The sequence below is a fragment of the Musca vetustissima genome, unplaced genomic scaffold (genome assembly GCF_032173495.1).
Source record: "Musca vetustissima isolate MV318-11 ecotype Yass unplaced genomic scaffold, APGP_CSIRO_Mvet_v1 utg262961, whole genome shotgun sequence".
Taxonomy (NCBI): Eukaryota; Metazoa; Arthropoda; class Insecta; order Diptera; family Muscidae; genus Musca; species Musca vetustissima.
The window spans coordinates 28272-52533 of NW_026886649.1; the positions used below are offsets into that span (position 1 = coordinate 28272).

At 35.5% G+C, this 24262-nt stretch overlaps 3 protein-coding genes across 3 annotated transcripts; 1 reads left to right on the forward strand and 2 right to left on the reverse strand.

Moving 5' to 3' along the window:
• Nucleotides 1-4483: 4483 nt before the first annotated feature.
• Nucleotides 4484-8064, reverse strand: LOC133334118 (cyclin-dependent kinase 2). Its single transcript, XM_061542414.1, has 5 exons — nt 7938-8064; nt 6960-7155; nt 4985-5257; nt 4713-4910; nt 4484-4597 (listed from the first exon to the last, which is right to left on the reverse strand). The coding sequence occupies exons 1-5, from the start codon at nt 8060-8062 to the stop codon at nt 4484-4486; spliced, it is 906 nt and encodes a 301-aa protein (XP_061398398.1). The 5' UTR covers nt 8063-8064.
• A 3600-nt stretch (nt 8065-11664) lies between these two features.
• LOC133334119 (holocytochrome c-type synthase) lies at nt 11665-13719 on the forward strand. The gene is made up of 2 exons (XM_061542415.1): nt 11665-12305; nt 13467-13719. Exons 1-2 carry the CDS (start codon nt 11710-11712, stop codon nt 13717-13719), a joined length of 849 nt encoding a protein of 282 aa, XP_061398399.1. The 5' UTR covers nt 11665-11709.
• A 7951-nt stretch (nt 13720-21670) lies between these two features.
• Nucleotides 21671-23014, reverse strand: LOC133334121 (spaetzle-processing enzyme-like). Its single transcript, XM_061542416.1, has 2 exons — nt 22738-23014; nt 21671-22386 (listed from the first exon to the last, which is right to left on the reverse strand). Exons 1-2 carry the CDS (start codon nt 23012-23014, stop codon nt 21671-21673), a joined length of 993 nt encoding a protein of 330 aa, XP_061398400.1.
• Nucleotides 23015-24262: the final 1248 nt, after the last annotated feature.

Sequence of the window (24262 nt, forward strand, 5' to 3'; positions counted from 1 at the left end):
AGACAATAGGAGTTGGAGAATTTAAAGGATTAATAGAAAGAACATGGGGAAATCACAGGTAAGAGAAAGTGTGGATTTATGGAAAAACAGTTCGGGGATTTTTTTAAAGAATATTTTCTTTGAAAGAATTTCGAATCTATAAGTGCGGATTTTTAAAGAATATTTTTTAAGGAATAGCCGACCACAAGGCGTGGATTTTTAAAGCATATTTTTCAAGGAATATCAGATCACAAGGCGTGGATTTTTTAAAGAATATTTTTCAAGGAATATCAGATCACAAGGCGTGGATTTTTTAAAGAATATTTTTCAAGGAATATCAGATCACAAGGCGTGGATTTTTTAAAAAATATTTTTCAAGGAATATCAGATCACAAGGCGTGGATTTTTTAAAGAATATTTTTTAAGGAATATCAGATCACAAGGCGTGGATTTTTTAAAGAATATTTTTAAGGAATATCAGATCACAAGGCGTGGATTTTTTAAAGAATATTTTTTAAGGAATATCAGATCACAAGGCGTGGATTTTTTAAAGAATATTTTTTAAGGAATATCAGATCACAAGGCGTGGATTTTTTAAAGAATATTTTTTAAGGAATATCAGATCACAAGGCGTGGATTTTTTAAAGAATATTTTTTAAGGAATATCAGATCACAAGGCGTGGCTTTTTTAAAAAATATTTTTTAAGGAATATCAGATCACAAGGCGTGGCTTTTTTAAAAAATATTTTTTAAGGAATATCAGATCACAAGGCGTGGATTCAAAAAACAACAAAATATTTTTAAAACTAAAGTGAATATGTTTTTTATTCAGTTGGAATTCAGATCACAAGGCTTCAAAAACATTTTTATTATTATTATTATTCCATTATTTGATGCAGCGACCTATCACATAGGGCAAAGGACTTCAATATTTATTTACTCTCAACCACTAAATTTTTTACAGGTTCAAATATCTTATTATTATATCACAATTAACAATTAAAAAAAAAAATAAAAAAAATAATATATTATATTTAAATTTATTTAAATGTTGAAATCAGTTATGCAATAAAAACACAAACAAATAAGCAAAACCTACGAATTTAAGATGAATTGAGGTTGAAGTAATCGTATAAATGAGTTCGATTTTTAAAAGAAAATTTTTAAGAGAATCAGATCACAATGCGTGGTTTTTTTACAAAAAATATTTTTCCAATAAAGGACACAAACGGAAAGTATTTGTTTTTGTAACAGATCTAGAAAACATAAACAAATCAACTACAAGGAAGTGGTTTTAAATACCTTATAGAACAAAACATTTTTCACAAAACTTTCAAAGGTACAACCGAGGAACTCTTTAACGTAAGGAGAAATGTGATCACGACGTTTAACACGACGTTTTTAAGGAATATCAGATCACAAGGCGTGGTTTTTTTAAAAATATTTTTTAAGGAATATCAGATCACAAGGCGTGGATTTTTTAAAGAATATTTTTTAAGGAATATCAGATCACAAGGCGTGGATTTTTTAAAGAATATTTTTCAAGGAATATCAGATCACAAGGCGTGGTTTTTTTAAAAAATATTTTTTAAGGAATATCAGATCACAAGGCGTGGTTTTTTTAAAAAATATTTTTTAAGGAATATCAGATCACAAGGCGTGGTTTTTTTTAAAAAATATTTTTTAAGGAATATCAGATCATTTTTTAAAGAATACCATTTTTTACGAATATTAGACCACAATTTTAAAAATGTAATTTTTTTCTATATTTCCAGATTTACTTCATCCTCACTACCCTATGCCTTAGCATAGCTCTGGCGAAATCAGCTAAAATGCCAACATCATCCTACCCCGCATATAATTTTCCTCAAATTGTTGGTATTTATCCCAGTCTTTATCATTTTCAAAATGAAGCCGCAAGACAAAGTACAGGATTTCAATCGTATTGGCAAAATTTTGTTCGCAGTTTCCGTTTGCCAAATATGACAAATCCCATCAGCAATTTATTTAATTCACAGACACATCAAATTCTCGAGACACCAGTGAGTGTACACAAAGATGTAGAACCGAATCGTGTTCGTAGAACTCGTCCAAGTCGTAGATCTTCGGCCAAAAAATCGACTAAAAAATCCAAAAATCCACAGCAGCAGCGTAAAACCTATTCCCGTGGCCAGCAAACGAACCGTTATTACAGTCGTTATGGTAGCCGCAGCGGTGCCTATCAACAGCTGCAATTGCAACCCTTGGGTATGGATGAGGATAATGTTATGCATTTTTATGATCCCAATACAGGAAACTACTATGCATTGCAATTGGTCGGAGGTCCAAGCCATGATGACGATTACTACCACAGTCATGCGACAAATGATGAGGGTGAGGTAGATTATTATGGTAATGACAACGAGGAGGATGACGTTGCCGCCTATGACTATAATAGCCATTATCAACATGTCCAACAACAACCACACCAACACCAAGTCACTTATGATGGTTACAATGATGAAGAGTACGCCGAAGAAGATCAAACCGGTGATGAAGATGCTGAAGGAGCTGAACCGGGTTACGATTATGATGATGAAGTCCAAGTGGTGGATAATTGGGGTTATACCGATGACGAGATCTTCGGCGAAAGAAAACTTAAAAATAAACCATTTAGTTTTAAATTATTTGGTGATCAGGAAGAAGAGAACGACAACACTGATTCACAAATAAACCAATCAATTGTAACAATACGCAAAAATCTGTTGACACCCGAAACAGCAGAAGATGTAATGAAGCTGAAACTGAAAAAGAATCCAAACGCACAGCCCATGGAAAGAAAACTAGAAGACTCATCCTCAGATTCTGATGATGATGAGGTTGTAGAAATAAGAAAGAAATCCAAACGTAGACTTAAACCCAAGGCAACAAGACGTACTCCCGAAGACATCGAAACTGAAACAGTACAAAATATTTTAAGTTCATTTATGAAAGATGATCCCACAAATCGACGAAGACAAACTGCGGTGCCGAAAACAACAAAACCACTGCGATTGGTCGAAATGCCAAGACAAAGAGGTTTTTATATTTTATATCCAAAATATTATCAATAGAAATAAATAATAAAATGTATTAAAAATAAAAAAAAAATCACAAAAAATAGTGTCTCCGAATAATAAACCAATAAGGTCCTAAGAATCATATTTTAACTCATATACAATTTTATATGGGTGGCTCAATATGGTTATACTTCTAAACTCAAGGTTCAAAATGGTGGCGACCTCTATAGTTCGAGTTTATAATGAATAAGTGTTAAGGAGGAGGAAGCGTGGGAGTGTGGAGTTTTAAAAACATTTTTTAAAGGAATATCAAACCAAGAAGCGTTTATTTTTTAAAGAATATTTTTTTTAAAGAATTTTTTATGGGAATACCAGGCCTTAGGGCCTACCATGAGGTTAAAAAATTTGTTTTATAAAATCTACGGCTTTATGCCTACCAAGAGGTTAAAAAAATTGTTTTATAAAATCTACGGCTTTATGCCTACCAAGAGGCTATAAAATTTGTTTAAAAAATCACGCCGTAGGGTCTACCAAGAGGCCAAAAAAAATTGTTTAAAAAATCCACGCCTTAGGGCCTACCAAGAGGCTATAAAAATTGTTTAAAAAATCCACGCCTTAGGGCCTACCAAGAGACTATAAAAATTGTTTAAAAAATTCACGCATTAGGGCCTACCAAGAGGCCATAAAAATTGTTTAAAAAATCCACGCCTTAAGGCCTACCAAGAGGCTATAAAAATTGTTTAAAAAATCGACGCCTTTTGGCCGGCAAAGAGGCTATAAAATTGTTTAAAAAATCGACGCCTTCAGACCGAACCAAGAGGCTATAAAAATTGTTTAAAAAATTCACGCCTTCGGGCCAACAAAGAGGCTATAAAAATTGTTTTAAAAATCTACGCCTTAGGCCCTAAGGCAAGAGGCTATAAAAATTGTATAAAAAATTCACGCCTTAGGAAATGAATAAGATATGCTTAGCATTTTTATTCTTACCGAACTCGTTTTGCTCCTTTCGAATCCCGAAGTTGAATAAATGTTTTTGAGTTCTAAGACGTTGTAATTATTTCTGCTGTCGTTGTACCGGACGATTTTGTCATTTACTTTGATATTTTGCTATTTGTTTAATCATGCTACGTCGATGCTTTACGCGGTATATTTTAAAGATATTCTTCCATATAAAGACGTTAACTAGTATCTCGAGTTTGACAAATCTTATCGGCCCGTTTCGCAATTAAATGGCTAACTTATATTCATTTTCATCGAACAGACTTCGTTTATTATTTCATCATTTCTATAAGAAATCTATGTTTTAAAAATATAAATATAAAAAAGTTTAAAAAATTAAACCCGGCAGTTATAAATTAATTTACTTATACTTAACTATTAAACGAAACACACATTCGGTATAAATTGCATTAAATAATAACTTGAGATAGGCAATCATATAAAATAAAAAGGAATTGAATTAACTATTATGGTTCTCTTGGTAAATCAACATGTTTGACAATTTCCAAATTATCAAAATAGGGATGCAACATTGCATTTTTGGCAGATATTCGGTCATTGGGATCATATACCATCATGGCCTATAAAAAGAAAAAAATAGTTATATATTTATTATTTTGATTAATCAAATAGAGGGTAATATTAGCAGCAAAGAATATTGACAAATAATGTGATGTGTAAAATAGTAGGACTTACCTTAAAGAGATCAAATGCTTCATGTTTAACAATAATTTCGGGTATATTCGTTTTTTCCCATCTGGGAAATTTGGCTTTGTAATCAGGTAATTGAGAAACACCAGGCCATGTTGTTTCGTCGGGCGTTCCCAGGGTTCTAAATATTCTATATAACTGATCAATTTCACTATCACCAGGAAATAAGGCACGACGCATTATCTGAAAACAAAAACAACAAAAATAAAATGTTTGTAAAAATATTGTATTTGAAAATTATATTTTGTTATAATTACCATTTCAGCAAATATACAACCCAAACTCCAAATATCCATACCAGTCGCATAGAATTTCGTACCCAATAAAATTTCCGGTGCCCTATACCATAATGTTACAACTTCATGTGTATAGGCTCTCATGGGCATATTGAAAGCTCTTGCTAAACCAAAATCCGCCAATTTAATATTACCCGAAGCATCAACGAGTAAATTTTGTGGTTTCAAATCACGATGTAGTATGCGATTTGTGTGACAAAATGAAATTGCATCAAACATTTGAAACATGTAACTCTGAAATTAGGAATAAAGAATAATGTTGTTATTTTATAAAAAATAATAGAGAAAGAAATTCCGGGATAATTTTTGTATACCAATTAAAGTTCACATTTTATATACACCTCCTATAAAACATGGCATTGTGAGAATAGGTTCAGATTTAGACATAGCTGCCATATATATTTGCGTCGGATTTTGTGTAAATATGGCACCAAACAGTTTATGCCTGTCCTATTGACACCAAATTTAGCATAGCGTACTGAATTGAGCCAAGAATGACTTCTGTCGAATTGTAGTTTCGAAAATGGTAATCCTTAAAATCGATCGAAAGCCATATCCTTGTTTAGGACTTATCGTACAGCAGATAAAATTAAATAATAATCACTCCTTATTTTAAAAGCGACGAGTGAGGATTATATGTGAGGTAAGTGTCGGTTAGGACAATTAGGCTGACGTCAGAGTGCAAGCGAGAAGCGATGCGATACTACATGCTATAATAGTTCATGCTACCTCAATGCTATAGTATGTCAGAGTGAGTGCTATAGAGAGCAAAGCGTTTTGTTGGTTTACATCGCCTATTTCTGTTGTAAACTGGTGTTTATTGACTCAAGAAGGATTTAGAGGAAGAATTTTTCATATAGCAAAATATTTTCAAAGTAATTTTTAAAAGAAAATTCATGAAATTAACAAATACTTCTGCATCGATTTCCCTTATTTTTTCCAAATTATTTAATTAAATTTGGAATTGAGTCCACAAAAATCCCGACAGATTGATCCATGCCATTAAAATTCGATAAGATACAAAATTAAAATATAATAAACAAAGAAACTCAAACAGAGCCAAAGCGAGCTCTTGTTATAAACCATTGCACAACACGCTTTATCGCTTGCACTCGCTTTGTCTAACTTGCAGCGTAGCACCCACTCTGACAGCTTTTGCGCTATGCCATAAGAAAACATACGCAGAGGTTTATAGCGTCGTCTAGCGGCATATCATAGCATCGCTTCTCGCGCGCACTCTGACGTCAGCCTTATGTCTGATAGAAGCCCCGTTCAGGACCATTATCTCTGAGATAATGTCCGGCCAGGACCATTATCTCTTAGATAAGAGCCGGTTATGACCATTATCTCTGAGATTAGGGCCGGTCAGGGTCATTATCTCTGGGGTAAGGGCCGGTCAGCATCATTATCTCTGGGTCAGCATGATTATCTCTGAAATAAGGGCCGGTCAGGACCATTATCTCGGAGATAATGGTCAGGTCAGGTCAGGACCATTATCTCTGAGATACGGACCAATCAGGACATTTTTCCCTGAGGTAACAGCCGGTCAGTACCATTATCTCCGAGATAAGAACCTGTAAAGATCATTGCCTTTAATATAAGGACCGGTCAAATATATTATGTCTGAAATAAGAACTGGTTAGGGCCAAAGGTACTGCTCCCGCTGTTCCAAAATGCTTTTTAAAAATCCACTGGGACAATATGGATATCAATTCAGAGCGGTTGGAAGTGCAAAGGCAAAAATCGGGCGTGGAACGATAGGTCCCATCTTCGAAATTTATATGATTGATAGATGTAAAGTACACTTGTGAACCAAATTTCAGCATTCTATGACAATTCAGACGGACATGACTACATCGTCGGATGATGACATACACAAACAATAATTCAGTAATTTAATTAAATAAAAAATAAAAACAAAACACTTTTTACAAACCTTTATCAATTTCGGTGTAAAGACATCCTTTTTCTTATCCATCAATTTCTTCAAGTCCATATTGAGATATTCAAAAACCATGTAAAGACTAGAATCGGCCACAACAACATCAAACAATTGGACAATGTTGTCATGCTGAAGATCCTTTAGAAGGGATATTTCACGTATTGCCGTTGAAGGGACACCTTCCGTTTCACTGGAATGTAAAAAACAAAATATTAATCAATTGCATATATTTCTAATAAAAATAATAATTAATAGCAACAATGATTACCTTCAAAAAGCTCATAACAATAGGATAGCAAAGAGAAGAAAAAGATGAAAGTAGAACATAGATTTAATTAATATTATGATTGAAAACCAAAAAAACCGTTTTGCATTATTGACTTGTGATTTCCGATAACTATACAAAGCCGAATCATGTGGTGCTACGTTCTAGAATTTTAAATACACCGAAGCACGTACATGATTCGGATATTGTCTAGCATCAGTTGGGGATAAAGAGTGCAATGTCTCTCCTTGTTTTACAATATCTAGGATAAATAGTCTTACATACACACGAACACACACACACAATTGAAAATACACCGCGCCATGGCACACAAAAGGAAACGCATAGCAAATGACATTCATGAAGGACATTCAACACACATTGTTACAACAAAAACACCTGTCTGTCTAATACCGCGACCTCCTTTCCATTTCAATTCAATTAATGCCGCTTTTTAAAACAAAAAAATAAAAAAAAAACAATAACAAAATGTTTGCCCCGAAATCCTTAACGGCAGCGAACGACCAATGAATGTAACGATTGTATGGCTTTTGATGCACATACAAAAATAATCAAAACACACAAACAACACATATATATGTCGCGACATTTAGGTTGCAAATAGATATGCAAAAACCAAAAAAAATGTCCTTTTTACCGCACAATATTTACACAGACTGTTTGCCTTCAATTCTATGGTTTCATACCTTTCCAAGCGTATTTTCTTAAGCGCAACATCCTTTCCGGTCTTTGTATCCCTTGCCTTGTACACAATACCATAGGTGCCTTCACCAATTTTCTCAATCCTTTGAAAGCTGCCAACGTCATGCATTATTATTCACTTTTTCGTTATTTAAAATTAAGAAAAACAAAACGAACGAAATAATTCTTCTAAAATAGCTGAGAATATGCCAATTCGCGACGCCAAAATTGAGTACATTGCTGCTGTGAAATTTCAGTGACGCCGTTACAATTTGTTTGGCTTGTATGATAGGCTACTGTAAATCGATTATGGTATAAACAATTTTGGTGGGAAAATAAAAATTAGATTGTGTTTACAGAAGACACTTTTAAATAAATATTTGCTATAATCAGCTTTTATTTAAAAAATGAGAATTTAATCGATGAATTGCAATTAATTTTGCTTCAGAACGTGCATTATAGTAGAGTATTCAACTAATTTGTAAATTAACGTGTTATTATTCTGAATAATACTTTTTAAATGTAGGGAATGTTGAAAATAATAATTTCCATTAAGAATCGTACCTAATTTATTGCTCTCCGTACAAAAATACTCACCTTTTCCCCTTTGTAGGGTTTGTTATACGTCCGTATTACCCAAATACGCAAGGACTTTATTTGCATCTGTGCCAATTGAAAACGGCGAAATTGGATGAAAACATTTTTTTAATTGATTGAAAAAAGTTTACTTTTATAAAAACACAAGATTTTCAATGTCTGAAATTCTATTTTCAAAAAACAAAAAGTCCAAAATACGCGTTGTCAATGTTAAAAATTTTCAACTTTATATTTTGATAGGCAACGTGTATTTTGGTAACATCCATTGAAATACATGTATTTAACTTTTGAGGTGAATAAAATCGTACGCATACGCATGTATTTAGATACGACCATGGTACAATAATACAAGGTAGGGCAGCTTGAGGTAAATAACAAAAAAGCAACTATGCACGTTTGGACTCTTCTGCCAAACATAAAATAAATATACGCAACAAGCGTTTGTGTTTATTTGACATATTTTCAACACAAAACTAAAAACGCAAAAAATGAATGAAAGGTTATGATTTCTTCCCAAAATCCAGTAGGGAATACCATAAAATGTTTGTTTCGTCCATAACAAAGTAACTACTTCCAGACGAACGTGTTAAAACTTTATTTTCATTTCAATTAAACTTGAATATATTTCAATTTATTTTGAATTTATTTGACATTGTATTCACAACAATACACACACATACACAAAATATGTATTTTGATTTAATGGAACAAGCCACCTTGAGAAAAAATTGTAATCAGTTGGTAGCTGTAATTACCTTGTAATTATTATACCATGGGTACGACCCTAAAAGAATAATGCCAGGGTAAAATATCAACAATATTTTCAGAGTATAACATAAAACGAAAAGTTATGAAAAAATTGCAAATGTATCAATTGGAAAAATAATGGAAATCTTTATAATTCAACACAAGAACAATTCAAAAAATTATAACTTTTTTCTGATTTAACATCCTCTTTGACAATATATTTTACATATATGCAAAGGAATTGACAATTTAAATCGATTGAATTTACTAAAAACACAATGTATATTTACATTTACTGGTTACTATTTTTACTTAGCTAAATGCCACTTAAAGTACATTTACATATACGATTTTAAATCGACTCGATTAATGAAATCCAGAAATACACCCTAATTGTTTACACATACCCTTAATCATGATATAAATGCCGATCAGCTGATGTTTGTTAGTATACATACAAAATTATTAATTTGCGCCAAAAATATTTGTATGCAATTTGAAAAAGAATAGAATAATTATCACAATGGAAATGTTTTTGCAATACTGTGATCGTTTGGAAAGTAAAAAAAAAACACCTAAAAACACAAAAATTCTATAATTAAATTTTATTTTCATTTGATCTGTCATTTTTGTATTTGTCAGCCTTTATATTTAAAAACAAACGGCATGTAAAAACAGTTGCAAATTTTGGTACATTGTGAGAGGGGTGTATTTTTTCGTACAAAGCCCGCGTTGCATCTCAGTAGTATCATGATTTCGATCATGATTTAAAATAAATCCTGCTGCACGATGATTTAAATTTGTGTGGTAAATCATGGTAAATTTAGCCTGATTAAGAAAATAAACCCTGATTCAGCCTTTAATCATGATTAAATGTTATATGTAAATTCGCTTTTAGGGCCTAAGCAGAAACGATAACATAAACGCATATCGTTTCCTTGTGGTTGTTGTATTTTCGATAACATATAACTCGACGGATGGCTCAACGCGAGCATTCTGATTAGCCCTTTAAAGTCATTGTCACACGAGCCATCAATGTCATATGTACTGTCAAATTGTATATATGTGAATACTGCACATGTATTGTGGCTCACAGGAAGATTTACCTCTGTTTAAACGATACGACAGAACATATGTCATTTCGTTTAGGTGCCGCTTTATTTGTGTATGCATATCAGCTGTTTTTTATTTGGCAAATAAAGATAAATGTCTGAAAATTGCTTGAACAAATTATGTTAAATTGGTGAAAATAAAAAATGTAGTGACTGCATATATGACATTAATGGCTCGTTTAATCGCTTAACTATTTCACAATTCATAAAAACTATCAAGACCTACTGCAACTACGGATAAATACCCTCAGCCTTTTCTTCGGAGCCCTTTCTTTCGGAGGTTCTATTTTGCTTTATATTTTAATTCAATACAGGCATGTTGATTGATTAAATTTAATTTTCAACAACATTTTGTATGGCGGATACCAGAGGGAGAGGACCGATATTTCCCATCATCGAACTCGGTTTATGTTTGGAAGAAATGCTACGATGTGCAAAATGTGAATGAAATCGGTTACTTCCATGGTATAATTATTACAAGGTAGGGCAATGGCAATATTATGGAGAGTAGTTTAATTAAAAAAAAAAAAAAAATACAAATCAACAAAAATCTTGTGCGTATATTTTTTTATATTTGACAAAAAGAAACACCACCAACAGAGTTGCTTTCTTTTTTATTTACCTCGTATTACCATGCTTCGAAGCAAATAATCCCCTGGGTGACTATTTCTCTTGAGAAAATTAGGCTAATTCAAATACAATTTTATGTAATGGTTTCAATTTCACCGAAAACAGTGCACTCAATTTCTTAAATTATTTTTTCTTTCTAAAATATATGAAAAATTTCCATTCCTAATTTATACTACGATTTCTTGCTACATGGTAACCCTATATTAACACGTGAATAGAACGATTACCCATTGCTGAAAAAGGTACCCGCTAACTACATCAACATCACTACAAAATTCTAAATTTCCATTGACATTTCTAGTTCTCCCTCAAATTTGTTCCCTTGAACATTCAATTCGATGTGTAGAAAATAAATTTTATGAAATAAACTTGAAAATATAGTCAGGCAACAAAATTTGGAAAAACAAGTTCTGAAATTTTAGATTGTTTAGAAAAACAAATGTAAGTATTAAATAATTAATGTGGAAATCAAAATGGAATTGTTTTGAAACGAATATTACAACAACATTACGCAATAACACTCTAAGGAATTTTCATATTCCCTCTCTGTGGGGGCTTTAAGTTGTTGTTTTTGTTGTTATGGTGGGTGCATCCGTCTCCGCACAGCGGAAGATTACATGCGTTGTGTTACAAAACATGTGTTAATAATTTAATTTTCAATTTTTTTGTTTTGTTTCTAGAATTCTCAATCATGGGAAACGCTGTTTCAATAGCCCAAATGCAAGCCGCCCAGGCTCCTCCTAAAAGTCACGAGAACATGATGTCCTCCGGTGCTAATCCTCCTCCTGAATGTCCTATGCACCAAAAAGGTGCCACAGCCGGTGCTGACATTAAGCCACCACATCCTAAGATGCAAGCAACAACAGTATCGGCTTCCGAATGCCCCGTTAAACATGATGAAAGTGATGTAAATCCCTTGAATATGATGCCTCCAGCCAATCAAAAGCCAGCTCCCGATCAACCCTTCCCTCTGCCCACTGACCGTCAAACATCAAGTATACCCAAAGTAACCGAAGATGGTAGTGTACAATATTGGCAATATCCTAGTCAGCAAATGTTCTGGAATGCTATGTTACGCAAAGGTTGGCGCTGGAAGAATGAGGATATCTCGCAAAAGGATATGGGTGATATTATTCGCATACACAATGCCAATAACGAACAGGCCTGGAAGGAGGTTCTCAAATGGGAAGCGCTACATGCCAAAGAATGCGGTAATCCTCGTTTGAAGAGTTTTGGCGGCAAGGCATCCGATTACAGTCCTCGTGCTCGTTTCCGCAGTTTGTTGGGGTAAGTTGGAAAGGATAAATGAATGGGGGCTAGTTTAAAGGATATTGAATTTAGAATCTATGAGGAGGTAGAAAATGTCAGTTACTAGAAAGGGTATTTTGGAACTAAGTAATATGGATTTTCCCACTGCAAAAATTATGTAGTAATTCATAGAAAGGACAATCGTGGGAAATTTAAATATTTATGTAATATTGATAGACGCACCTAAATTAATTTTAGATCTTAAAAAAATATTCTTTGATCCGGGTCTTATAGACCTTGAAAAAATATTCTGAAAAAATTTTCTTTAAAATCCACACCTTCTTGTAGACTTTGAACAAATATTCTGAAAAAATTTTCTTTAAAATCCACACCTTCTTGTAGACTTTGAACAAATATTCTTTAAAATCCAAACCATCTTAAAGACCTTAAAAAAATAATCTTTAAAAACCCACGCCTTGTAATAGACCTTAAAAAAAATAATATTTAAAAACCCACGCCTTGTAATAGACCTTAAAAAAAATAATCTTTAAAAATCCACGCCTTGTTATAGACCTTAAGAAATAATCTTTAAAAACCCACGCCTTGTTATAGACCTTAAAAAATAATCTGTAAAAATCCACGCCTTGTTATAGACCTTAAGAAATAATCTTTAAAAATCAGCGGGTTTTCATAGACTATGAAAAAATATTCTTTAAACATCCACGCCTTGTTATAGACCTTAAAAAATAATCTTTTAAAATCAGCGGCTTTTCACAGACTTTGAAAAATATTCTTTAAAAATCTGCGGCTTTTTATAGACCTTGAAAAAATATTCTTTAAAAATCTGCGGCTTTTTATAGACCGGGAAAAATGTTCTTTAAAAATCCAGACCCGGAAAAAATATTCTTTAAAAAATCCCCGGCTTGAAAAAATCTACGTCCTTGAAAAGTATGCATTAAAAAATTCACGCCTTCTTAGAGTTCTTGAAAAAATATTCTTTAAAAATCCTCGCCTTCCATAGACCTTGAAAAAATGTTCTTTAGGAAATTCACGCATTCTTGTAGACATTGAAAGAATATTCTTTAAAAATCCATGCCTTCTTATAGACCTTGAAAAAATATTCTTGAAAAATCGACATCTTCTTACAGTCCTTGAAAAAATATTCTTTTAATTAATTTTTTTTTCTTTTTTCCCTTTCAGTTATGAACTACCCTTCGATCGTCACGATTGGATTGTTGATCGTTGCGGCAAAGAAGTACGTTACGTTATTGATTACTACGATGGCGGTGTTGTCGACAATGATTATAAATTTGCTCTGCTCGATGTTCGTCCAGCCTTAGATTCGGTCGATAATGTATGGGATCGTATGCGTGTTGCCTATATGCGTTGGAAATTTGCCGCCTTAGATATGATACAAGGACCAACATCATCCAGTGGCAAAGTTGATCAATAAATCAACAACAACCAACTATAAACTATTAGTTAACTAATAAATACCAAAATTCAAAAATATATAATAGAAATTTAAATATGAAAACTAAAAATGATATTCATTTCACGAACAAAATCTAAATTTTTATTATATATTTTTGAATTATGGTAAATTAATTTAAGATTATCATTTTTTTAATTTATTAAATTGGCAATAATATAAAGTAAATTAGAAAACAACAACCAAAATAAAATTAAGGCAAACTAAGAAATGTAGCCAGTACTATTCAAATCAACAAACATGCAAACAAAACCAAAACACACATATTAATTGATACACACACCCCTTCAAATTCATGTTACTTAAACTTCGATATAGTTAATTGTTAGTTTGAAATTATATCGATAAACTTGTTATCTAAAGATATTGATAACGTAATGTAGACGACAACATAAATACCCTCAAGAAAATACATTGTTTCAAATGATAAGAAAAAATAAAACAAAACATAGATATGTACCAACAAAACCTAATAAAATAAAAAAATTGTAAATTTCAATTAAACAAACTATATATAGCTACTGATTTTGTTTTTGGTAGTCTTCAAATGCTGCCTGTCTGGTTTGTTATGATCTATTATCGAAAAATGATTCATGAATGACTGGGAATTGAAAGAAAGTTTCGAAATTATAAATGGATTTAATTCCCATTCATAGGAATTAGCTGTTATACGTGAATCCGATTTATATATAGGTCCAAATAAAACCGATATGAATCATTTAGTCCTTTCCTAACTGGTTTTGATTAATTTTTTGCACAATATTGTGCTGAAAATATAGTAAGTACATTGAGAATATAATCGATTTATTTGATCACATACGTATGCACACATAAATACATAAGTCTGTCAATATTGGACATAGTGATAACATAGTCAAGACATGTGCGCAATTTATATCAGAAATTATAAACATTATGGAGCTCGCAGAAATGTATTCGTATTTGCCAGACTTTAAAAAAGGTGAAATTTGACACTAATATTTAATTTTATCTGGTAATTATAATTAATTTAATAAACCAACGATTTTTATAATTCTTGAAAAAATATTCTTTAATAAATCCACGCCTCAGTTGGCCCTTGAAAAATATTCTTTAATAAATCAACGCCATGTTTCAGGGCTTGAAAAAATATGCTTTAATATGTGCAGGCCTTGTTTTAGGCCTTGAAAAAATATGCTTTAATATGTGCAGGCCTTGTTTTAGGCCTTGAAAAAATATTCTTTAATAAAAATTAAAAAATATTCATTCACTCATAAAATGTTGGCTTCAAAAAAAAAAAAAAAAAAAAAAATTACATAACTGCATACCTTGAACTTCACGAGGTTTATTATCTATTTGTTTTTTTTATTTCATGTTACAGTTATCTAAAAAATTATAACTAATTCGAAATAGTTGCATATTTACTAAAATCCCTTAGGGGAAATGTTTATTTATGGAGGGGATGTACTGCCTAGGCTTCTTCTCAATAGAAGAAAAAAATTACCAAAATGTTTTTGCAAGGGGGATTCTTTGCCATGCACGAAATTGTTTGCCAAAACAAATAAGTTATGACTGAGACCCGCATAATTTACTATTGGTAAAAGGTGATGACCCCGGTGCCGGTCTACAACACTATTACTCACATACACCTGACTATGTAAAGAGACATGTGACAAACATTTTTGATTAGACAAACATTTGGATGCATGGAACAAATCCCAATGATACACCGACAAAAACTTTCAGTGTGATCCACTGTATATACCAGCAACCGAAGAGAGAAAAACCATGACCTAGGACACGACTTATGAACAACCTATACATGACTTTGCTTATGACTATTCTTATCAGATTGTGGTTAAAAATCGGAAGTGGTCCGATTTGTATCCACAATCTATTAGCAATAGTCATAAGCAGAGGCATACACGAAAACGAAAGATTTGTAATTTTTATTAAAATATAGGCAACAGTACATTCTCATATTGTATATTCGTGAAGAAAAAAAAAATAACTAAGTTTAATAGATAATGCCTCACGGTTTTGAGTGGCAATTAAACAGTGAAGTTCAACGTTAAAAAATAAATCCACGCCTTGTTATAGTTATGAATTCACGCCTTCTAATGTTCACCAAAGGATAGGTGCAATGAAAAATATTCTCTTGAATTTCATCACCAATCACCCTTTTTTGAAGAGTGTATGAGACACAATATTTTGTATTTGCGGTTTCAAAAACTTTTTATAATTCCAACTCAAATAGGTTACAATGTAATTTACCACACTGGCACGTTTCTCGTCTATATGTGTAAATATTTCACAATTGCATGATATTGCAACAGCTTTTTACCCACAGACTAGGCTGGGAGTCTGTATAGACTGACTGAAGAAGTGGGAGATTTTCTAAAATAGCTGAAGGGCAGGAAGTACTTAGAGTAGTCCTGACGGGCTGGGAGTCTTTATAGAATAGTTGAAGCAGAAAATCTTCAGAAGACCAAGTGATGTTGGGGGTCTTCTATAGGCGAGCTGAAGTGCTGGAAACCTTTATAAACGACCTGGGCGATCCTAGGATTTTAAAGGCGAGTCGAAGGACGATTTGAAACAGGGTGTCCTTATAGACGTTATAAAGTAGGGAATCTTATAGACAAGCTGAAGCAGGGAGTCTTTATAGACGAGCTGAAGTTCTGGGAGCCTTTATAGACGAACTGGAGAGTTGGAAGTACTTATAGGTGAACTAAGCGACGAGTGGACTTTTAAGACGAGTTGAAGGGCTGAAAGAAGTTATAGACGATTTGAAGCCTATAAGAGGTTGGTCCTTTTTGCGACCATTTGTGGACATTTGTCATTAACTTTATAGACTCATTGTCTATATACTATAATGTGAATGGATTATCAATGAGTACATATTGACTCTATTTTCAATGACGCTCCATAGCCAATATTTATTTACTCCTTAGGGAATTTAAATTAATTATTTTAGTATGGAGATTTGCTATGCAATGAGAACCCTCAATACAAAATTTCAGCCAATTCGGTTGATAACTTACTTAGCTGGCTTATGACAGAACGATTGTTCCATAAGCCGAGCTTAAAAAAGATTTCCAGGCGCGTCGGTCTTGTGCGCATCTTATCCAATTTGGAATACCATTTTCCGTGATGTTGTCTTCTACTTGATCTTTCCATCAGATTCGTGACCTTCCGCTTTTGCGTGAACCATCACTTGGCTCGCTTTTATATGCCTTTTGAGCTGGAGCATCTTCATCCATTCTCACAAGGTGACCTAACCAACGTAGTCGCTGCAGCTCGATCCGTCTGACTATGTCGATGTCGGAGAATATATGGCATTGATCATGGTTCATTCGACGGCGATATTCACCATCGACGCAGATCGGCCCATATATCTTCCGGAGAATTTTTCTCTCCAACACTCCAAGAACTGCCTAATCTGCTTGCGCAAGCACCCATGCTTCACATCCATACAACAGCACGGGTAATATCAGCGTCTGGCGAGAGGTGGCCTTGCTTCTAAACTGCTTACTTAGACCATAGTAGCATCTGTTGGCTACCACAATCCTTCTCCGAATTTCAAAAGTGATGTCATTAGTTTTACTTATGGCGGTGCCAAGTTCCATAGTTGGTCCGAGTCTACTGAACGTCTTGCGCATTGATACCATCAGCTTGGTCTTCTCGCCGTTTACTCCCCGACCCACTTTGGCAGACTCCTTCTTAATTCGTTCAAAGGTGATTGTTACCGCTCTCAATGTTCGACCCTTTATATCGATGTCATCGGCGTAGGCGAGTAACATGTGTTGTTTGGTGTACAGAGTGCCATTTCTGTTGACCTTTGCCTCTCGTATGACCTTTTCCAGCTGGATGTTAAAAAGGTCACACGACAAACTGTCGCCTTGTCTATATCCTTTTTCGGTATTGAAGGGCTCCGAGTGGTCCTTTCCCACGTTAACTGCTGACCATGATCCAATAATAAGGTCGTCCGATAAGGCGAGATGATTTCAACCGAGCTCAAAATGCTTTCAATTTAGACCTAATTGTGCGAAAACGTAAACAAAAAATTTGACAGCTTGGGGAATTTTAATCCAAAATTGTTGATAACGATTGCTTCTGACACAACCTGTTTATTGGATCATGCTGCTGACCTTGTGCCTCTCAAAGTTATCCTGCATAGCCGTATTAATTTAGCAGGAATGCCGAACGCAGACATGTCTTTAAACACCTCTGAACGGATGGGGCTGTCGAATGCGGCTTTATAGTCGACGAATAGGTGGTATGTGCCAATGTGTTTTTCGTGGGTCTTTTCCAGGATTTGGCGCAGAGTGAAAATCTGATCAATGGTGGATTTTCCAGGTCTGAATCCGCATTGGTATGTTCCAATAATGTCATTGACCATTGGCTTCAGGTGCTCCTGACCAGCATCTGACCACCAGTCTTGAATAGTTCGGTTGGTAACCCATAGGCACATGCTGCTTTATTATTCTTCAGCCGATTGATAGCTACTCTGACCTCATCTTGGGGAGGTGTATACCACACTCTATAGCGTCATTTCATATTGGTTCTGGGGTATCTTCTTCGCCGCCACTATTTGATACCAGAAGCTTTTCAAAACTATCCTTCCAGATCCTCAGCACACTGTCTGTATCCGTCACCAGGTTTCCTTCTTCATCTCTACAGGAGGATGTGCCTGCACCTTCGGTTTGGTGTTCTACCCGTTGGTAAAATTTCCGGACTTCGTTCTGACACCTGTAAATCTCGATTTTCTCCCGCTCATGTTTTTCTAGTTCTTTCAAAGTTTTTCTGAAAATACGTTTCTCCTCTCTCCTTTTCTCCCGATAATTCACCATCACATTACGTGTTGCTACTGTCTGCAGAGTTACCCTATACGCTGTGTGTTTCACATCAGTAGCATTACGACACTCCTGATCGTACCATGGGTTTCTTGATGGTGGTTGTTGGTACCCAAGTGTTGCTTTTGCTGCAGGTTGTTGGGAGTGGGCAATTCTTTGCCATTGTGCTTCTATAATATTATCGGTACAAGAAGTGCTTTCGTTAAGCAGATGGGTAAGTTGAGCGGAGTAGGCCTCGGTTATCTGCTGTGTTTGCAGCTTTTCGACGTCAAGTGTCCGTGTTGTGTTAGATCACACCTTTGTTGCTACATTATGACGAGTGCGAACCTTGGCTGCTACAAGGTAGTGGTCCGAATCGATATTCGCTCTTCGTATCGATTGAACGTCTAAAACACTGTACGAATGCCTTCCGTATATCAAAACATGATCAATTTGATTTCTCGTCGTTCGATCGGGATAAATCCAGGTGTCCTTGAGTATATCGAGATGCTTGAAGTTGGTGCTGCTAACTATCATGTTTTTGCTCATGGCCAGGGCAGCGCGGTTTCTAGGCGCTCCCGCCCGCCCGCGCGCGCGCGCGCGCGCGCGCGCGCGCGCGCGCGCGCGCGCGCGCGCGCGCGCGCGCGCGCGCGCGCGCGCGCGCGCGCGCGCGCGCGCGCGCGCGCGCGCGCGCGCGCGCGCGCCCGCCCGCCGCCCGCCGCGCGCGCGCGCGCGCGCGCGCGCGCGCCCCGCCGCCCGCCGCGCCCGCGCGCGCGCGCGCCCCGCCCCGCCGCGCGCGCCCGCCCGCCCGCCGCCGCCGCCGCCGCGCCGCGCCCGCCCCGCCGCCCCGCCGCCCGCCGCCCCGCCGCCGCCCGCCGCCCGCCCGCCCGCCCGCCCCGCCGCCCGCCCCGTAAAATATGTATTTGGTATATTCATTTTTGTCTTCGATCAAAGCATGGGCTCAAATTAGACTGACGTAGAAGAATTTCGCTTTTATACGAATTGAAGCAATTCATCTGATGTTTGAATCTGGAGCTGCTAACTATCATGTTTTTGCTGCCGCGAAGTCAATCAACCTCATGCCGTTGTCGGATGTTTCTTCATGGAGGCTGAATTTTCCGACGGTGGGGCCAAAAATACTTTCCCTTCCGATTTCTGCATTGAAATCTCCTCATGACCAGGGCAGCGGTCATATGCTGTTTCAAGGCGCTCGTAAAATATGTCTTTGGTATGTTAATTTTTGTCTTCGATCTAAGCATGGGCTCAAATTAGACTGACGTAGAAGAACTTCGCTTTTATACGGATTGTAGCAATTCATCTGATTTCCTTACGCCAGTCCCTTTCCATCGCAATTCCTGTTGGGCAATAATATCGGATCTTTTACTTCATGAGTACATCCGGCAAAGCGAAAACTGGGCCTATTCTGTACAAAGTGCTCACATTCAAAGTGCAGATTCGCAGATCGTGGTCGTTTATACGTTTGCGGGGTCGTTAACATTAGGGGTCGTTGCTTTTTCATAGTATCTGGATTGTGGTCAACTAACGGTTGTACGATTTGTCATATTATCCATGCATCTTTGTGTCTGGGACTTTTTCTTTTGAGATTATGAATCAGCTTAATCTTCTATATATATATATATATATATACATATTCTAGATACTCTCAAATCACGCCTTTAATTAACTGGAGGTATATATGGTGGCCACAAACCGGAAGGGAATTCCCAACTCTACTAACGGATGTACCATTCACTAATATTTGTAATCTATAAGCGAGTCACTTCGATTATGAAATTCTGAAGTCATTCTGATGACGTTACCAAGCCTCTCACACGACCACAGCCAATGTGGTGGCTGTTATTCATAGGCATAGGTGCCCATCAGTCATAGGTGCCCAAAATTGAAATGCGTTAGTATGTGTGAGAGAAAACAGAACAGTACTGAACAAAATTGTGTGTACATTTTTGTGGTCGGAAAAAATTATCGATGAATTTAATTTTTGTTATTATATAGATTAAAAGCATTATTAAAAATGTTTTTATATGAATTACAAATTGTATATGTTACAAAAATCAAATAAAGTTTATAAAGTAGCATATACTGAGATAATAGTCATATTATCAAATATTTAATTCTTGAAATAATTAAATATTTGTTTTTAAAAGTTTTAAAACATACAAAACATTGTGCCTTCCCAAACTCATTTTGAATAATTAAATAAAAATATACTGAAATACTTTTATCCCTAAGTGTGATTTCGTTGATTTTCTAGTTGTGTGGACACGACGTCGTGCGCGCACCCTAGCTTGTGTTCATTCGTTGGCTGTCAAACAACGACTGAATGAAAGAGCATAACAATGCGTGTGAGTAGGCAGCTACTTTAAAGTATACTGATGGGCACCTATGCTGTTATTGCCGGTAGAAAACAATTGAGATGGTGTGGGTGTGTCTGTGTGAAGTACATACCCCCTTATAGTTATAATTCTTATTATCGAAGGTTAGTTTTCATACGAGAATTAGAAACGGTTAGCGATTTTTTTTTCTGAGATGATGAATCGGATGACTCTTTTTAATCTTAACGGGGGTGATATTTTCATTTAATATAGCTAATAAATATTCAAGGGTGTAATTGGGAGTGTGTCATTATTAAAATTCTAAATTTAACCTCCACCACACAACAGTACAACCCGATTTTACCTATTTTTACGCATTTTATAAATATCCGTCACTCAATTGCGTATAATCAGGAGAGAATGATTCATTGTATTAAAAGTGTTATAATTTAATTATAGTCTAATATTTCTGAGAAGAAAATTATGAAATTTATCACGGAATGATTAACGATCGGATTGATATAGGAATTGTAGCTTTTCAAATAAGAAAATATTATGTGTGGGTAATTTTTTCATTTGATCCCATTGAGGCAATATATTTTTGGTATAAAATAGTATCACAAACAATTTGTACTTAAGTATTAAAATTAAATTAATAAATATTAATAGCAAGTAAATAATACGCATAGAATAAAAAAATAAATATTGAATAATATCACAGTCTTAAAAATAAGTTAGTTCCCGGATCTATCCCTCCCTCTTGACAATTTATTGCCTCCAATGCGCCAGTATCCATGGCAAATGCCGTTGAACATCAACACTAACACTGGGCCAACCCTTCAGACCACACTCCCTTTTGCCATAGGACATAACACCGATCACAAAATATTTCTTTTCGCGGTGACCCGCATGCATTGAATGCATTAGGGCGCCACCCGAATCACCCAAACATGTATCCACACCCTCCACACCGCCGGCACACAAATCATACTCCACATTGACGTCATAAAATGTTGTTCGATATTTTTGACGACACACCTTTGTGTCCCATATCTTCAGATGCATTTTAAACTGGGTTGTGCTTTTGATTCCCTCAAATTGACTATCCGCACCCCAACTGCCAAATTCCGCTAAGGTATTGATCAGTTTCTCAGATTTTAGATGATTGTCAAAGGGTAAACATATTGGTCGTATAAATTGTGAAAATTCCACATAACTTTCAAGGCGGATCAGTGCTATATCATGATGTAAATTTTCAGGATATTTGGGATGAATAAAGATTTTATCAATTTCCAGTGAGTGAAAAGTGGTAGGACAATTTGCTGCAGGTTGGTCCGAACATTCGATGATATTATTTTGTTCCGAATGTCCCAACCAAATACGTTTTGCTGTCCATTTCTTATTGGTGACACAATGAGCTGCTGTCAGGATGTAATTGGAATTGATTAAACTGCCACTGCATATATATTCGTGTCTGCGGGGATCTGCAAGGAAACAAGTGGGAAGGGTAATATTTAATATAAGTTTATTAAACTCCGAAAAATTTACTTCTCCACCCCTGTACTTTTAGTACGTCCCCTATAAAGGTTAATCAATTTGATATAACATAAAAAAACGACCCACGACACTTTATAACTAAATTCAAGGACTATCAATCAGGCCACCCATAAATCGAATACCTTTTATTTCTTATGTTAAATTTTAAAAAATTTGGAGGTTAATGTCAAAGTTGTTTCTTAATTATAGTTGGCAAGATGCGTAGAATTAGGTTTGCCAAGCCATTCAAAACACCCTTCCATTGTTGCAAAACAAATATCACACACACTAATATTTACCTTCTTTGAACTCATATTCGATCAATGCCATCCATGGATATTCTCCACCATTTATAGGGATCTTCGCATCGATGGGTTTACTTCCAGCACTCAAATGCGACGCCGTATTCTTAACCACACCACACTGTTCAGTGTTTTGGGGACAACAAACCAAAACCCTATTTTCACGATCCTCTATTCTGTCATCGTAACCGCATTGAGAATTTCGTATAAATGCTTGTTCTTCTTTGGTTAATTGTTTGAAAATTTGAAATTGTTCATAGAGTATTGGACACATTTTGATTGGCACACAACTGCCACTGTGGGTGACAACCGAACATTGCAAAGGTTTGTCACCTTTAACAACAACAACAACACCCACTAATGAGATAAATACGATTATGTATAGCTGGATTTTGGAATGCATTCGAATTTTGCTAACCACTTTAACTATTTTTCGAATTTCCGTTTATTTTCCGTAACTTTTTACACTTTTATTTCAGTTATCTATCTATTGTGTACTATTCCGATTTGAATTTCCGTTTCGATTTTTATATAATACTATATATCCGATATTGTGTTGTTAATTGTTTTACTCTACGAATGAAATGAATACAATGCAGTAGCATCTCTTTGGTTTTATACCAACAAAACCCAATACTCGACCATATTCTAATAAAAGATCGGTATTATTCATGGCATTTGGCTAGTAACTGCAATACGTACGGCATTACATCGAGTTATCTATGTGAGTTGAAAACGAACCTCAAGAGCGGGGGGAATTTATGCAGAAAAACCACACTTATTGTAGCAGGGTTGTGTTGTGATGTTCGGATTTCACAACACACAAAAAATAAGTTTTCGGTCCACTTCATACCAAAATTATTATCTGATCATCACCGAAAATTATAGGCGTTGTACTTGACCATAACTGGAACCTCATGGAACATTTCAATGCGATCAGCGCTATATTTCCACCCTCTAGTGTGGTCCTGGGTTACTAAATAATATATTAATACGTAAGCACCTGTAAATATTTACGTGTAACTCCCACATCCGAGTACATACGACAATATAATTGGTATCAATTTAAAGGCCAGCCACTCCTCTTGGATATGTCCTTCAGGAGTAAATATATACGCTATAGAATATTTATACCCTACACAACTATGTTGTCAGGGTATTATAGCTTTGTGCAGCCCCAAAAGTTTGTAACGCCGCGAAATATTGGTCCTAGACCCACCTTTAAGTATACCGATCGTCATATCTCGACTAGCTGAGTCGATCTAGACATGTGTGTCCGTCCGTCCGTCCGTCCGTCCGTCTGTCCATTATAATTTGTAAACACGATACAGGCCACAGTTATGGACCAATCTTCACGAAATTTTGCATGTAGGATGGGTTCTGGCCAATGAAGACCCCTATTGTTTTTGGGAAAGATCTGCTAATATTTAGGGGATGAAATGGACCAAATACTTAATTTTTGTCGGTTTTTCGGATCGCTCCAGAGGCCGCAATAATGGCCCGAACATCGTGAAATTTTGCA